The 18428-nt window shown below is 46.6% G+C and overlaps 1 protein-coding gene across 3 annotated transcripts in view; it reads left to right on the forward strand.

The window, feature by feature from the left end:
* ACACA (acetyl-CoA carboxylase alpha) overlaps nucleotides 1–18428 on the forward strand; it is a 1281346-nt gene that overhangs the window by 206332 nt on the left and 1056586 nt on the right. For all 3 annotated transcript variants that reach the window (XM_069614682.1, XM_069614683.1, XM_069614684.1), the window contains 2 exons: nucleotides 8320–8458; nucleotides 10989–11098. In XM_069614682.1, the coding sequence (XP_069470783.1) occupies nucleotides 8320–8458; nucleotides 10989–11098 (249 nt within the window). The remainder of the gene's footprint in view (nucleotides 1–8319; nucleotides 8459–10988; nucleotides 11099–18428) is intronic.

Here is an 18428-nt window from a genome sequence, read left to right on the forward strand (position 1 = left end):
CCTTCAGTGCACCAAACATCCCAGTGCTCCTTGAGACTGGCCTGCAAGGGTTTGAATCAATATGTAAATTGCGACCAGTGCTTTATTGGGTCCGTCTATGGTCAAATGACAATCTCTGTAAATACAAAGAAGCAGTTCTGGACGTGTTGTCCCAACAAGGGAGTAACTCTCATGTCAAAAACACCTTAGGACAGTCGGGGCTTGGGGAGCATTGGTCCAATCCTGCTGTCTTGACATCTCCTTCAAAGGAAGAGATGAAGATTGCTGCAGGGGGTAGGGCGGAGAGCAATATCCTGACGAAATCCAAGGCCTCTGAGGCTCTTCCCCGGTATTTTATGATTAAGAAACAGGTTGGATGTGAAGAGTACTTGGATTACGTTACCTCTAAGAGGGAAAAGGTTGTATAATTAAAGTTTCATTTTGGGATCTTGCCCACAGCTGCTCAAATGCACAAATGGGATAACACCCATCCCCCGACATGCACCTTTGTGAAGATGCTGTTGGCTACCCTGACGCATCCCTGCTCCAGACTAATATTAGGAAGACAGGTTCAGACAGACTTCCGGCCTGGACAAAAATGGAATACATCATTCACCAACACCTTCTATGATGCTTTACTGATTGAGTTGTTGTGCACACAGATGAAATGTCTTGGGCCGGGGTTCTACTATCACTAATGTGATGTCCACTGTACCCATGGTCCTCCATGCGTCTATGTCTCTCAGATTGTTTTTCTCTGCCATCATCGGCGGACACCAAATCGCAGAGTTCCTATTCGGCTAACGCCATTGATTAAAATTTAATTAGAGTTAGTTCCTCTTTCTATACTTTAAATCACTGACCTTCGATGAACATCTTCGACGGCGGTGATCAAGGCAAATGTAGTCGGGCAAAACCTTGACTTGATGACACCCCGCAACGGGCCTCAGCCCAGAGAGTAGGGAGAGTGGGGGGTGGACATTTCTTAGGGCTCCAAGAGAATGCATTTTTCCTTTTACCCTCTCTATTTTCGCCTAGCTGCCCTTGCATCAAAATATGGAAAACACACCATTTACATTCTGCCCTCGTTGCAACAAAAAGTTACCCTGGAAAGACAAGCACTGAGTGTGCAACCTCTGTCTTGCAAGGGACCATGACGAGGGCCATTGCTTTGTCGAGCTTGTCAGCTCTTCAAACCGAAAACACTAAAGGACTGAAAGACCAAAAGTTGGGCCCAACACGCCATGCAGGCCGAAGCCGTCATGGATGTGGAGGGTGTATCCAGCGATGGCAGCATTGCTATCTTTTCGGACGACGAAGGCAACAGGTAACCCATCGAGTCTCACGTGCTAGCCCCGACCCCACCAGACAGGCCAGCAGCGCTGTTACGGGGACAACACCCAGTTGCAGTAGCATGCATAAACCAGCCCACACTAAACACATACCCAAGGGCTGAGAGTCGACGACAACATTGTCCACACGGCCGCACACAGCATTGAGGTGGAGGTCCACTAGTTCCATGTCCTCTGGGCAGTCGAGATCCCGATGGCCACATGACAGGCCCCCAAAGTTGCAAGACGACGCGGACGCCCTGTCCAAACCATCAACTGACTACCGAGTGTCAGAAGACGCGGCATCGGACCTCCCATCTGCCGAAATTCGTCACTCGCATATGTCGAAATCGGCAAAAAGCACCAAGACTTCAAAAATAGCCCATCTGGTGCAGAAGCATGTCCTTGAAAATCTGCTTAAAGGGAACATTTCCAAAAAACACTCTTCCTATAGTCAGCACTCTCATAGAGAAAGGACAAGTACACCACACAAGGAAAAGGACACTGTTTCGCAAGGGGAGGACACCATAGCAACTGCCTTTAAAGAATAAAGGACAGCCTGCCCCTATAACGCCACAAACTCCTGTAACTATACCACACTCCTCTCAGTGGACCTCTGAGGACATTCATGGCTAATGTTTTAGAGAAAACCCGCCAGGCTGTGCAAAGTTTACAAAACACATCACCAACTAGTGGCGATACGTCTTCACAACCCTCAGCAAAGAGGCCACGTCAAGACACCCTTCTAGTTACACCTCAGCAAGACCCAGTCCAATTGATATTTATGATCCAAATACAGACTCAGAGGAAGTTGAGACACTAGAGGAGGTAGACCAATACTACGATGAGGACTAAGAGGATGTGTATGACTTACCCTCTCCCATCAGCCTAGATCCACGAGTGGCAGATTCACCTGTGGACAACCAACTTCAGTATAATGATATGCTCAAAAAAGCAGCTGAGCATTTCCAGATCGAGACCCAGGGGACGCAAATAGCTAAAGATTTTGTAGACGACATTTTGGGTGACAGGAAGGCTGTTACCCAATTTATACCTATTCTTCAGTCTGTTCAAAGAAGAATCCACCCCTCTCTAGAGTCTCCTAGCCAAACGCGGACAGTGAACACAGGTATTGAAAAGTTGTTCCGCCCTGCGCCCGCAGACCCACTGTACATCGGGGGCCAGTAAAAACCTGACTCACTAGTAGTGACCGCAAAACGCAAGAGGGCAGGAACACCTCTAGCCTCATCGGAAGCACCCCCCGATAAGGAGAGCAAAAAGTGTTATACTCCCGGGAGAAAAGTGGCCTCCTCAGCGGCCTTTCAAACAGGGATAGCCAACAACACCACTTTTTTGGCAAGTTATAACTGCCACAAGTGGGAGGAAGTTGCTACCCTAATGGCCTCTGCACCAAAACTCCTAAAATCGCAACTGTCCCAAGCAGTAGTGGAAGGAAAGGCTGGGGAAAACTGCATCCTGAAAAATAACTTGGATGCCACAGACCATGCATGCAGGATAATCGCAGAGGGGACACTATTAAAACGCCATGCATGGCTTCGCGAATTTGGCTTTGAACCGGAAACGCAGGAAACACTCCTCAACATGACCATCGAACCGAATGTCCTATTCGATAAAGCGGTTGAAGACGCATTAAAATCTGCCAAAGAAGAGTATGACACTCTTAGGCCAGCTAACTAATAAACCACCGGGCCAAAGAGGCAGATTTTTTTTCCGTTGCTTTTGAGGGCAAAATTCACAAAGAGGTACCGAATATAGCCAAAATCAAAGCTCATGCTGGGGGTCCAATCAAGGACAAGCCTTTCGAGGCTTCCAAAGGGGCCAGCGTAGATCTCGCGGCCGGGGGAGGTCCTCCACTTCGAGAGGTGGAGCAACACATTAGACTCAGGGGAGGCCCACGAGAATGGGGAGGGTTAGGGGGCTTGGAAGACCTTTCCAACTCCAAAAGTGGGTGGGGGAAATGGGAAATGCATCGTTGGAAACTGAAAATTGGAAAGTGAAGTGCATCGTTGGAAACTGAAAATTGGAAAGGAACAATGAAGTCAGCAACGGGGGGGGGGGAATGAAAACTTGGCACTGGGAACGGGGCTCCGGCAAGTACGTTGGTAACCGAGGGGAAGGGGGGCCCCAGGGAGATTGGGGGAGGATAAGGGGGGGCTCCAGAGAAGGGGGCCCTTTGTGATTGGCAGCTTAAGGAGATCGAAAAGAAACTTGGGGGAGGGGGGGCCTTGGAGTGCGGGGGTAGGGGCCAGGAGGAGCAGGGGGGTTAGTTGGGATGGACCCCTCCTTAGCGATAGGCAGGGGAAGAGGATGGGGATAAGAAGGATGCTGGGCTCTGGGGGATAGGTAGCGCTTGATGGAGGGGGTTCTCTAGAACAGGAGGGCGCGCTGGGGGCCGGGGGGGATGGGTCTAAGGCGGCAGGGAGAGATAGGGTGGATCGGGGTCTCGTTTGAGGGGCGGAGAGGGGCTCCCTCTTAAATTTGTAAATATGTAAATGCAACCGAACTGCCCCTACGCACAGTATTAATATGTAAATTTGTAAGCCTTCGCTCAACTATATGTATATATGCACATCCCACACAATGTAACTGTAAATGCAATGCACTTTTTCTCATGCCTATCTTATTCTGTAACCAAGTTTTTAAGTAATCCTATCTTCCTGACCTCTGTTGCGCCCTGTTACCTCTGGGTTTTGCGCGCTATACTAAATAAATAAACAAACAAACAAACAAACAAACACCTCAGAAACAATGACCACCCGCTTCAGGTCCCCTCCCATGCCTCTCCAGTAGGAGGGCGTATAACACACTTCACCCACACAAGGGAGGGGATCACATCGGACAAGTGGGTGTTTGGGCGGTTATTGTGTGGAATTACTGCAGTGATCATCAAACCATCCCCCACACCAAAAACCAACCACAAATCCTTCTAAAAGAGGTTGCAACACTACTGCTCAAGGACACCATCAAAATTGTCCCAGCAAACCAGGTAAACAAGGGTATATATTCAACTTACTTCCTTGTGCCAAAGAAAGATCTAACAATGCGCCCAGTATTAGACCTGCGCCCTGCAAACACTTATGTAAAGCCACAGAAATTCTGCATGACAACGCTACAAGAAGTCATCCCACTGCTAAAGCGGGGGGACTACATGGCAACCTTGGATATGAAAAATGCTTATTTTCATATTTCAGTGTTCCCAGCGCACAGAAGATTCTTGCGTTTCAAGATAGCAAACCGGCACTACCAATTCAAGGTGCTACCCTTCAGAATAGCATCAGCACCAAGGGTTTTCATTAAGGTTCTGGCGATGGTGGCAGCGCACCTGCGCAGGGAGGCAATCCCAGTGTACCCTACCTGGACGACTGGCTGATCACAGGGAAATCACCCAAATTTGCAGGCAAAATACACAAAGAACAATAAACCTTTTCCAATTGGGTTCCTCAATAAATGAGAAAAAATCAAGCCTTTTATCAAACAAAACCAAACAGTTCCTAGGAGCTGTCTTAAATACAGAAGAATGGATAGTCTTTCTGTCAAAGGAAAGAATCCAAAACATTCTACTTCAAATACCACAGTATCAAGCCTGTCACCAGATAACCGTACGCAAAGCTATGCGTTTGCTCAGCATGATGTCATCTTGCATTTACCTGGTCCCACACACAAGTTTGCGCATACTCCTGATGCAGGAGTGGTTGGTGAAAGAGTGGGATGATCTAGTGGTCGTTTCGCCAACACTAGTACGAGCCTTTTGCTGGTCGACAAAGGAGAATCTGTTGAAGGGGAAACCCTTCCTCGATCCAGCGGTGCAAGTGATAGTTACAACAGACGCATCACTTTCCGGGTGGGGGGGGGCACAACACCTTCATCTCACAGCACATGGTTGGTGGACTCGCATCACGGCACAGAACCATCTCAACCTGCTTGAACTTCTAGCGGTATTCAAAGTGCTTCAAGCATTCGAAGTACAGCTGACAAATCAGTCAATACAGATCAATGGGAGCACCCTATGGATGAGTTGGTCAGGGACATTTGCTTACGCTTTTCCCCCAACTCCACTAATGAACAGGGTGGTGAACAAGATTTCACAAAGAACAAATGACGCTCATCCTAGTTTCTCCAAAACTGGCGATGTGCATCCCATCATAGTCCAGTGCCAAACAAACTTATTGACACAGCACGGGGGAATGACATTACACCCTCAACCTCACTCAATAAACTTGGCAGCATGGCTCCTCCGGTCATAGTGTGGACATCTAAATTTACCACAGAGGTGTATGGATATCCTCAAGGAGGCATGCAAACCAAACACCAGACACTGTTATTTCGACAAGTGGAGAAGATTTGTAATTTGGTGCCGGTCTAAACAAATAAACCCTGTAGAATGTACCCCATCCCACATTCTTCACTATAATGCTCCACTAGTTAGACTCTGGGTTAATGTTGAACTCCATAAAGGTTCACCTGGCGGCTTTATCAGCTTCCACCACCTCTCACAAGAAAGTATCATGTTGGAAGGTGCCCGTCATTAAGGCATTCATGGAGGGAGTAAAGAGACTCCACTCACCTGTTTCAAACCCACCGCCGGGCTGTGATCTCAATGTAGTGCTTGCAAAGCTCATGGGACCCCCTTTGAGTTTATGCATAAGTCAAGCCTTAAACACCTCACATATAAGACTGCCTTCTTGGTGGCTATTACATCCATAAGAAGGGTTAGCAAACTTCAAGCCTTGTCAGTGCAGGACCTGTTCTTTGTCATCCACAAGGACAAATTTATGAACAGACCCTAGGTTTTCACCTAAATTAATTTCCAAATTTCACATAAACCAATCCATTGAGCTACTGGCCTCCTTCTAGAACCCAACAAGCTCAGCCGAGAAAAAACCTCCATACACTAGATGTAAGGAGGACGGTCCTTTACTATGTAAACAAGACCAGACCGCTTAGGTAAAGACCAACTGTTTGTCTCTGTAGCACCAGGCAGAGAAGGAGACCGCACTTCCAAGAATGCCATCTCCAGGTGGATAGTCGGATGAATACAGCTCAGTTACTCTTCATCAAACTAAACACTGCCTTTCACACGAGAGCTCACTTCACAAGGGATATAGGAGCTACTTTGGCCTTTATCACAAAAGTGCCGCTGGACACCATTTGCAAAGCAGATACATGGAGCACTGTACACACTTACACTCAGCACTACTTCATTGACACTCATTCTAAAGCAGATACACAGGTGGGACATGCGGTTCTAAAAACATCTTTTTGCCGCTGGACCTTCTCACTTCCCAACACCTTCTCCTAACACTGCTTGCTAATCTATGTATAGCATGTGATCTAAGCAGATTCCACAAGCCTCAGAAGGGATACATTACTCACCGTAATTGTATTTCTAATGCTTGTATCTGCTTAGAATCACATGCGCCCACCCATCCTCCCCTCGGAGTAGAAGGTGCTTAGATGTTTTATCTGAGCGTTATCTGATACAGTATCTGCTTTAATACACATGTACTCAAGCTACACTTCATGCAACCTCATGTCAGAAACCAAACCATCTGAGAGACCTCGACGCGTGAAAGACCTTGCGTGCAGTAGATGCCACAACTGTAATACTCTGCAGCTTCTACTAGATATCGGCCTATGCATAGCATGTGAATCTAAGCAGATACACGCATCAGAAATACGATTGTCCCATATATCTCTGTCTGGAGCCTGGGCGTGCATTCCGGCAGTGTCTGAACGGTACAACCTGGAACTATGAACCAAGGCAAGGTCCTACAATAATTAGTCCAAAAGGGGTGTGGGCCAGAAACCACCAGCCATCCCTTTCGTTGGGAAATTCACCCAAATCATGCCTTAGTTGTAGTTTTCCTTTTTAGAGATAGGGAAAGAAGGTAGGTTAGGATGGATTTCCGGACAGAGGACTATATTTATTTTGAGACCTCCTGACATCCTAATGAGCACCCTTGTATTCGTTTTTTATTTGATTATGGTTGAGTCCCCAGCTATGGGAAAATAGTACACCATTTTTTGAAAGAATAAAAGACTTGAAAACATGCCTCCGTCTCCTGATACCGACTTACAACAGATGTTAAGCCTCACGAGTTTGAGATAGGCCAGATCAAGTCCTCTGAAGTGAAAAGTGGTTTGTCATGGAAAGTGAGTGAATAATATTAGTGTAAGCCTTAACATCTTTCCTGATGTGTTGAAGACTGTTTGTGGTATATCCTCTGGATTGTAAGAGGTTGTTATGGCATGTTCCCAGTGTTACCCATGACATGTTCCCCGGCGTGCTGAAGGTAGGCTGTTGCATGTTTCCATGGCGTGAGTTAGTCACGGTATCTAAAAGGTTTTTAATGGCATGTCCTCACGTTTGAAAGATATATGCCTCCTCAGGATTATAGGTGTTAGACTGTGACATGTCCAAAGTAGTGTACGAAACCGGTCCTGGCCTGGATGAAGTGTGTAAGACTTTTGCTGGTGCTTGGCCTCAGAAGTGTAGTAGGTTTACCATAGGATGTCACAAGGTGGGTCACCCGAAGTGCAATACACTTATGAGGGTGTGTCCCTGTGAGTTTACCAGAGCATGCCACCACGGCTGTAACATGGGGAACATTTCAAGCTGCAAGGTATGAGCCAGACATAAAAAGTCACTTGCCACCTCAATTCTATACTTACACACATCGTCCCATGTTTTACTCGCCAAGAGTTAATTATAGCTAACTAATGGCTATTGGTGAGTGCACATTTTGCACCCTGGCAGGGCTGGCAAGCATGTCACCAGGAGTTCTGTAGTCTGCAGCTTATTCCATAAGTGCATGAGGTTAGCTATGGCGTACGAACACCCAGGCGCTGGCAGGACCCGCCAAGTGTAAAATGATGGCTGGAGCAGGTCCCTTGGAGTGTAGGTTGACCAGGGTGCACCCATGAAATATTAACCTGGAGGTGGGCCAGTGGTTCATCTAAATGATCTCCCTTTGTTCCTCCTACACAGGTCCTTATTGCAAATAATGGCATTGCAGCCGTAAAGTGCATGCGCTCCATCCGCCGCTGGTCTTATGAGGTATTTCGAAATGAGCGAGCCCTGCGCTTTGTGGTTATGGTGACCCCCGAGGATCTGAAAGCCAATGCTGGTAAGTCTGGCTGTGCCTGCCTTCTGAACTCTCTCGATGGCTCAGGCCCCACTTTATTCTTTCCCATGTCTGGCCAGTTCAAATACCCAACAGTATATCATACCTAAATATTAAAATATACGAGCAAATGCTGGACATTTACAATAAACGTGTTAATATCTTTAATGCAGAAGTTTTATGTAGAAACGTAAAGCGATGTAATTACTGATTTATTGTCTTTTTCATCTTTATATTTGCTTGCACATTCCTGCATAGCCCTGTAAGAAAGGCTCACATTCTTAACCTAAAATCTGTGCATGTCAAATGACTGGAGTAATTGGTGTGGTGGTGTGATTTACTGATGGGCAGACACTGTTCATTTCTATAAGGTTTCCAACCTGTGAAACAGGACTATAGAATGTTCCCAGTATTTTAAATTCTGAACTCGCAAAACAGGTTTGCCACCTTGTTAGCTCAGTTATAAGAAACCTCCCATACCTTCTTATTGAACTGCCACTAACTGAAGATATTATGATGAGCTGGAGCAATGCGTTAGCTTTCGAACTCACAAAGAACTTAATCTGATGGCAAAAAGCAAAACTGAAGGAAGTACGCAGTAAAAAGGTTTAACATCCAAGACTGGAGTGCAAAGAATGCAGTGGGGCAAGCACGCATTGAATATTTTTCTAAATTCGTACCTAATACTGAATGTGTTAATCTTAAAGCACTATGGTTGGACATGTTACATGGGACCAGGGTTAGGCTGCAATTGGCGGTTCTGCGTTTTCTAAGGTCACAATGTGGATTGTAAAGTCGAAGTCCACGTCGTATGTACTGGGCATAGAATGTACCATCTGAAATCAGGACGTAGAATGCCTAGTAATGTAATGTTTTTTTATGAAATATTATATGTTTTTAGCAGTAATGGTTCTGTAAATATTCAGGTTCGGCATTTCTCTAATGGTAAGGATGTTAAGTTGTATCGAATCACGTAATATGAGCTGCAAAAGAAAGTTTGGAAACTGTATTTTACTCGCTGTATAAGCGTCTAACAAGCAAACAATAAATACATATAAATAAATATTGCAGTGAAAACTCAGGAACGTTGACCACTTCAGTTTGTGTGATGCAACGATTCCTGGCCGAGAACCTCTGTGGTGATTGGATGCCTGCCTTTGGACTATAAATAAGGGACCCCCTTGACTGACAGGCTTTTATTATATGAATGGCAGGTACTGCTCACCTTAACTTCACTAGAAGTAAGGGTGGCACGGGTGTCCTTTTTTCAGTCTTGGCCTTCTAGAACCCTGGTGTGCTTTTGACTATTTATTTTGTTTATTTGTATAGCGCTAAAGCCCGTGGGCGTCAAAGCGCTGCAACATAAAAGACAGCACGAACAAATAAAGGACGGTAGTCGGGTAAGGTCAGCATATCAAGAAGATGGTTAAGCTATGTCTCGTTTAAGAGACATTGCTGCCTAGTTACTCACTGGAGTTAAGATCTTTCTCTTTTATTCATGGATGCTGCCTTCTAATAAGCACCATCACTGATTCGGAGATGTCTGTAACTGTTTTGGAAAATAAGTGTTATCTTGTGGCATCCTATGGGAGCCCATACAGGAATAGTGAGCCTGTGAATTTTACCCGAAGAACACACACCCCCTACCGGGTTTGGGACCCGATCTCTATTTATAGCTCTCTGATATAGTCTCTCACCATGGCTATTTTCTAAAGCGTGTTCTTTTAGGACCCAGGCTCACTGGACACGATGCTCGAAGCGAAAAAAAAACCCTAATCGATGCATGCCATCCAGCAAGTGAAGCTCTGGGTCTATGCATCGCCTGGCATTGTGCCAGTGCATCTAGAATGGGGGTCTGCTTCCTTAGCTTTAATTACTCCAGTGTGTGGGAAGCCCATACGTGTTTTTGGAATTAGAATGAGGCACGTTCATCTCAATAGATATAGCTGGCAATATTTGAACAAGTGAAGATGAATCCATATTGGAAGTAGGGGTCTGGTGAGGGACAATCCCAGTATTCAAAATGGTTGATTTTGTATGTTTTTAGCATTGATGCATTTGAGTCCACTAAGACGGCAGACTTCCTCCAATCAGTGAACAGAAGCAGAGGCTTTTACTTTTCGAATCATGTAAAGATGAAACAAGCCAATTGATGGATGAAGTTTTGTTCCCCTTTCTGAAATTCTTCGTAGGAGTAAAAATAAGGTTTGAAGTAAACTAGCTCTTCCACCCTGGTGCAATGGTACTGTGTAGACCATGATCGTGGTTGTGCTGGGAACCACGTCCCCTTTTCCACACAGCTTGATCATTTTGAAGTGTGTATATCAAATTCCTGAGAATTAATAAATCACACAAGTTGAAGACAATAGGACTTAATTCAAAGTTGATTTTTTTGTAACCATTTCTCATTAAAAGTATACATTTAATCAGATTGCTCCATTGTACATCTAGGTAGTATCCAGCCCCACAATAGTAACGTTTTATTAAATAGCAAAGAATACTGAGAGTAATATGACTGCTTTTTTGTCTGCAGAGTATATTAAGATGGCTGACCACTATGTGCCTGTACCGGGGGGACCGAACAACAACAACTATGCAAATGTTGAACTTATTGTAGATATTGCCAAAAGGATCCCTGTGCAGGTGGGTATCGAAGGAAATGTGTCAATTTGTGAAGCTAACCATGGGAAGTGGTGCAGACTCCATGTCCTTGAGATAAGTGAGGGCTACGTTTCCTTGGAGTACTGTAGGGCACCATGCTTCTCAAATAAGATGTACGCTTCATGCTTAGGAAATAGGATGTTCCTGCCTGTTCATGGCAAAGAGGAGAGCTACCTGTCCTTGGGATAGGGCGAGATTGAGCCCCCCGCTCACTCCCACCGCCATCCCCTGTTCTTGATCCAGACACCAGAGAGCTGCTGCCCATGGGTTTGGGGAGCATGATATTTTAATTTAGTGGGAAGTCTGCATGCCCCTCGATAAGCTACATCTTTATGGCCCTGCAATGTGAGAAAGTTTTTTGTCCTTGTGTATGGTATAGGATTTAGTAAAATCCCAATGCTCTTCACCCTGAAGACTTGTTAGTGTGTTTATCTGACATGTGCATGGGAAGCACAATGGCCAACCCTTGACACATCTTCTGCTAGGGGGACATACTACTTCATATGCATAATCTCTACACAAGCATAACACCACCAACCCCTGACCTAATAGCACTTCTTAAGTATCCTCGTGAATGGGGAGTTAATAGTTGACGGTTGCCATTGTACATCCTAATCTGAACTTTGATGAGGATTTGCTATTATTTTTCATTCCCTGGCTATTTTACTGGTTCTTTTATATCTCATCCGACTATTGAATACAGTATATACCCATTGGCAAGGTTTACCCTAAACTGCACCCTGTTTTTATCTTTGTGAGAAGCACACTGGTAGAGAATGCTATACCGAGTCCTGGTAAACCTAAACCGCCTGTGATTCCATGAGTAACACTAACCTTGCAAGCTAGGATTTTAGGATTGCTTCTACTTGCAAAACTGCTTTCTTAGTTTTCCTGCATTCCACTGAACATAAAGAGCTATTTGTCACGGCCGCCAGCGACTGGCGTTTGTGGCGAAGGTGGACGCGAGGACGCCATTAAAATGTTCCATTACGTTCCTCCTCGCCTATCAGACGCGGTCTAGTTGTTTTCAAGATGGCCGCCGCCGTTTGTATATATACCACTCGGCTGCCGGCGGTTCAGCGCGTTGCAACTGTGTTCATTCATCGCCCTGTTGCTTGCGCTAGTTATCCCTTGGGATAGTCTACTTGCTATCTTCCTGTTGTTTTCTCCACCTCCCGTTCCTTACGGGCCCCCCCTTTCTCTGTATCCTGTTTGCCTTCTCTTGTGTTTCTGTTCCCGTGTTGAATCTCTGCTGAGAATTTCTTCGCTCTAAGAGACACTGCCCTCGGATTTCTCCGTTCACTCTTGTCCTCCACCCTGAGGGGTTCCTACCTGTAAACTGCCATCTCCTTTTCCCTCGATCAGCGGTATCGCCAACCTTACCTATCATCTGGGTTTTCGGCGAAGGATCATTCAACCTACGACTGTGCTGAATACTCCCACAATCTTCACGTCTATATTGGATCCAGGGGTTTTTTGCCGTTCCAGTGGCTTTTTCCCCTCTGGCTGTCGCGGAGGGGAGTCACCGTGGGGTTTTCTTTGTCTGAGAGTCACGGTGGCTTCTTTCCGAGGTAGACCATATCTTCTAAAAAAGAAGAAGCCGTACACAGGACTTACCCGCCGGAAGAAACTGGATTATTCAGGTGAGGAGGAAGAGACAGGGGAGGGTTACAAATCGAGTGAAGACGAAGATATAGCTGATCACCTAGCAAAACCCGTAGCCAATATTGCCAGTCTTGATAGTTTGCAACGCCTAACGGAAAACATGGCTACGCCACAACAACTGCAAGAGTTGGTGACAGCTGTCCAAACCCTCAACGTAGAAGTCCAAACACTAAAGGCTGACAACGTGGCGCTCCAACAAAGAGTAGCTGCAAGAGAACAACAGACAACCGATTTACCCCCACTACCCCTGGTGTCAGGTAAATTCGACGGCTCGGAAAGAAAGGTTAAGGAATTCCTGGAGGCCTGTAATATTCACTTCACCTTCCGCAGAAATGCCTTTTCCACAGATCATTCCAAGGTGGGTTTCATGATCACGCACATGACGGGAAACGCCTTGGCATGGGCTACTCCATTGGTATCCCTATCTGACCCAGTGTTGCAGGACTACGCGGCCTTTAAGGAACTGCTGCGACACACCTTTTTGCGAACCGAATGCTCACACGTGGCTAGCGAAGACCTGCTGGATATACGTCAAGGGAGTACCGACTTACTTTCCTATATCTCCACTTTCAAGAAACTTGCTGCAGAGGCAGGTTGGCAAGAGCAGGCCCAGTATACCATATTCCGCCGGGGCTTGCGAGAAGAGCTCAAGGATGAGCTTGCCCGGATCCCGCGCCCAGACACCTTTCTGGATCTTCAAACTGCAGTTCTAAGAATCGATTTCCGCCTGTTGGAACGAAGAAACGAAAGGAAGAAGGTCCGAGGTCCACATTCTTTTTTGGATATACCCCCCGCCTCCTCCTCGCCTGTATCGCGCCACGCCAGAGAGGAACCCATGCAGATCGGAAGCACCAGATCTCCGTTGACTGCCGAAGAAAAGAAGAGGAGACGTGAAGGAAACCTTTGTTTATATTGTGGAGGAGCCAACCATTTGCTGAGAGACTGTCCTGATGTGCCCCCAAGGAGATCGGGAAACGACCGCCCTCGATAGTCCGTGGAACGGACTATCGAGGGGCTACACCTTGTTCCTACACTACACTTTCGGTGGCCTCTTCTCAGATGAGCGAAGATGTGCGTCTCATGGTGATAGCCATCAAACTCCGCTTCCGGAATAGAGAGGTAGAGACGCAGGCTCTACTGGATTGTGGTGCGGCTGGAAACTTCCTTGACACTTTTTGGGCTAATAAGATGGGTCTGCTAAGAATTGAGAAAAAGGAGGACCAAAAGGTTGAAGGAGTGGATGGTACACCCCTATGTTCAGGACTCATTACCCACACCACTGAGGAGATTCAGGTATCCATACACCAGCATTCTGAAATCATAAAGTTTGATATTATACGGGTGGCCCATTTCCCTGTCATCTTAGGAATAGGCTGGCTCAGGAAACACAACCCAACGGTGGATTGGTCTAAGAACCTACTAAGTTTCCATTCCGCCTTTTGCCTAAGAGAATGCCTTCCAGAACCAACATTCACAACTGTAAAGACCATGTCTGCTGTTGAAGGCAGTACAATCCATTGCATCCCAAAATGTCTTTCAGAATACAACGAAGTCTTTCAGGAGCAGACCCCCATTAGACTCCCTCCACATCGCCCAGAGGATTGTGGTATCGACCTAGTGCCACAAGCATTGGTCCCCTTTGGGAAGATGTATTCCCTCTCAGTATCGGAGAAGGCTGTACTCCGATGCTACCTTGATGATAATTTAGCCAACGGACTCATAAGACCTTCCAAATCCCCCGCTGAGGCCTCTCTGTTTTTCATACCCAAACGGGACACCAAGGAGCTGCGGCCCTGTATCGACTATCGGGGGTTAAACAGAGTGACCATAAAAGATCGATACCCTATGCCCATTATATCAGAGATCCTAGAGGCTGTCCAAGGCTCTATGGTGTTTACTAAACTTGATCTACGGAATGCGTATCATCTACTCCGCATAAGAACAGGAGATGAGTGGAAGACGGTGTTTCGCACCCCCTATGGGTTGTTTGAGTACCAAGTCATGCCGTTTGGCCTAGTCAATGCACCATCTATTTTCCAGAGATTCATGGACCGATTGTTTTCCGACCTTCTTAACCTTAACACAGTGGTTTACCTGGATGACATTTTGGTCTTCTCACGGAGCCAGGAGGAACATACCCGACATGTCAAGGAAGTTCTGCGCAGACTACAACATCACAGTCTTCTGGTAAAACCTGAGAAATGTGCATTTGCTCAATCCTCATTGTCTTACTTGGGATTTATTCTATCCGACAAGGGGGTTACTATGGACCCCAAGAAGGTGGATGCCATCTTGTCATGGCCATCGCCTTCTTCGGTTAAGGACATTCAACGTTTCCTAGGGCTGGCAAATTTCTATAGGAAGTTCATTCCAAGTTTTTCCTTACTCACTCTTCCTATTACATCCCTTCTCAAGAAATCCACAGGCCCTTTCATCTGGTCTAGTGAGGCTGAAGAAGGCTTCCTCAGCTTAAAGCACAAGTTCTGTGCAGCTCCTATCTTGAAACAACCAGATCAGCTACTACCCTTTATCCTGGAAACTGACGCTTCTGCAGCAGCCGTAGGTGCTGTTCTTCAGAGAGTCAAGGACCTAGAGCATCCGGTGGCATATTTCTCAAAAACTCTAAATCCTAGCCAACGAAACTATTCAGTCATAGAGAAGGAATTACTAGCTATGAAATTGGCTTGTGTGGAATGGAGGCATTTGCTCCAAGGGAGCCTACACCCGTTCCAGATACGAACAGACCATAAAAATCTGCAAATACTCAAGCAACAAGAGTGTTATAACACCCGCCAGGCCAGATGGGCTCATTTTTTCGCCCAGTTTGATTTCGTCATCACATTCATCCCTGGCTCTCAAAACCTAGTTGCTGATGCTCTCTCCCGCAGAGACGATGTTATCGTCCCTTACAGAAAGGAGTTTGTTTCCTCGCACCCGGATCATATCTACAGTGTCTAACTTCTTGGATGAAGTACGAGGAGCCTGCCTCCAAGAACCTGCTCTCACTATGGGAAATCAACCGGTCACCACTAAGGACGGGTTGCACTTTATCCACGGAAGACTGTTTATTCCTTCCAGTAATCTCAGAAGACGAGTCACTCAGTGGTGCCACGATTCCAAGACTGCTGGTCACCGAGGAGTACGAGGTACTCTGGAACTTCTCCAAAGGGCGTTCATCTGGCCGAACATGAAGGCTGACACGCAAGTCTATGTTAACTCCTGTATGGTATGCTTACAAAGCAAATATTCCACCTCGAAACCTATGGGGCTGTTGCAACAGGAGCCGGTTCCACTTGGCCCTTGGAAATGCATTTCTACGGATTTTATTGTGGAGTTGCCGGTATCCCGAGGCTGTACCTGCATTATGGTAACCGTAGATGCTTTCTCGAAACTTGCACATTTTTCTCCATTGACAAAGATCCCATCCGCCTCGGTCATGGCTGACGTATTCCTAAAGGACATTTTTAGGTTACATGGGCTTCCTCAAAAGATAATATCAGACAGGGGCAGCCAGTATACCTCCAGATTCTGGGCAGCATTGTGCAATTCATTGGGCGTGGAGAGAGCTCTTTCGTCGGGGTTTCATCCCCAGACAAATGGACAAACCGAGAGGTTAAACGGTACCTTAGAGCAATACTTAAGGTGTTTCATAAATAAACAGCAAGACAACTGGGTGGACCTGCTTCCCACAGCAGAGTTTGCATACAATAACGCTGTCCACACGGCTACAGGAACTAGCCCATTCTTTTGTACCTACGGATACAACCCGCAGTCCATAGTTCCGTGTTTCTGGGAGGAAACTAACGTTCCTACTTTGGAGAATACCCTTGCGCAGATCAAGGAGGCCCATAACACAGCCAGTCAGAGCCTCTCTAAGGCTAGCAGTCATTACAAAGAGCAAACGGACAAACACCGAAGTCAAGTTCCTGCCTGGGACAGAGGTTCCAAGGTCATGCTGTCCACCAAGTTCCTTCCTCGATGGGTTCGGCCTTCGAAGCTGTCACCCCGCTAAATCGGACCTTTTGAGATAACTTCAAAGGTCAATCCTGTGGCCTTCCGCCTCAAGTTGCCAAAGGGACTCAGGCGGATTCATCCCGTGTTTCACTCATCTCTCTTACGCCCCTTTGTGCCAGATACCCGGAAACAAGCATCCCCCAAGCTGTGTACGTTGCCAGTTCCAGCTTCCGAGGAATATGAAGTTTCTCGGATACGGGACTCCCGTTATCATCGGGGACGTCTTGAGTATCTCGTTCATTGGAAAGGATATCCCTCCTCAGAAGACACCTGGGAACCACAGTTCCATATTCACTCTCCTCAACTGTTACACAAGTTCCACCGACTACATCCAGAAAGGCCGGGTGGGAGAAGCCTTCGGAGGGGGCATACTGTCACGGCCGCCAGCGACTGGCGTTTGTGGCGAAGGTGGACGCGAGGACGCCATTAAAATGTTCCATTACGTTCCTCCTCGCCTATCAGACGCGGTCTAGTTGTTTTCAAGATGGCCGCCGCCGTTTGTATATATACCACTCGGCTGCCGGCGGTTCGGCGCGTTGCAACTGTGTTCATTCATCGCCCTGTTGCTTGCGCTAGTTATCCCTTGGGATAGTCTACTTGCTATCTTCCTGTTGTTTTCTCCACCTCCCGTTCCGTACGGCCCCCCCCCTTTCTCTGTATCCTGTTTGCCTTCTCTTGTGTTTCTGTTCCCGTGTTGAATCTCTGCTGAGAATTTCTTCGCTCTAAGAGACACTGCCCTCGGATTTCTCTGTTCACTCTTGTCCTCCACCCTGAGGGGTTCCTACCTGTAAACTGCCATCTCCTTTTCCCTCGATCAGCGGTATCGCCAACCTTACCTATCATCTGGGTTTTCGGCGAAGGATCATTCAACCTACGACTGTGCTGAATACTCCCACAATCTTCACGTCTATATTGGATCCAGGGGTTTTTTGCCGTTCCAGTGGCTTTTTCCCCTCTGGCTGTCGCGGAGGGGAGTCACCGTGGGGTTTTCTTTGTCTGAGAGTCACGGTGGCTTCTTTCCGAGGTAGACCATATCTTCTAAAAAAGAAGAAGCCGTACACAGGACTTACCCGCCGGAAGAAACTGGATTATTCAGGTGAGGAGGAAGAGACAGGGGAGGGTTACAAATCGAGTGAAGACGAAGATATAGCTGATCACCTAGCAAAACCCGTAGCCAATATTGCCAGTCTTGATACTATTAACCTCCAAATATATATCAAGTGTATTTACTCTATCTCTGGGGTAAAAACGTCCGTTATTCAAAGTGTTAAAGTTGTTACCTAGTATTCCTATCACTCCTTCCTCTTCCTGAGTGCCTGGCCTTAGCTTCTCAACTACTGCTACCAATCGGTAAGTCAAAGAGAGCCGGAGGGATCCTGCTCATGCCTAACTCAGACCTTGCAATATGGCTCTGGGGTAATCTCCCGAAAACCTTGTCAGTCCAAAGTCTGGCCATTCTGTAAAAGGTGCCATATATGGCCAATTGCAGATCATCTTCTCTGACGAGCACAGTTACTTTAAGCGTGACTTTACAGTGCTATAGTTTTTTCTTTGGTAAAATTCCGTAACTGTGATACCTTCCAGCCAGAAACGGAAGGGTAACCAGGGTTCTAATGGTTGTTAGGGAGAATGT

Source organism: Ambystoma mexicanum, chromosome 9 (assembly GCF_040938575.1).
Source record: "Ambystoma mexicanum isolate Mex_15411 chromosome 9, UKY_AmexF1_1, whole genome shotgun sequence".
Classification (NCBI taxonomy): domain Eukaryota; kingdom Metazoa; phylum Chordata; class Amphibia; order Caudata; family Ambystomatidae; genus Ambystoma; species Ambystoma mexicanum.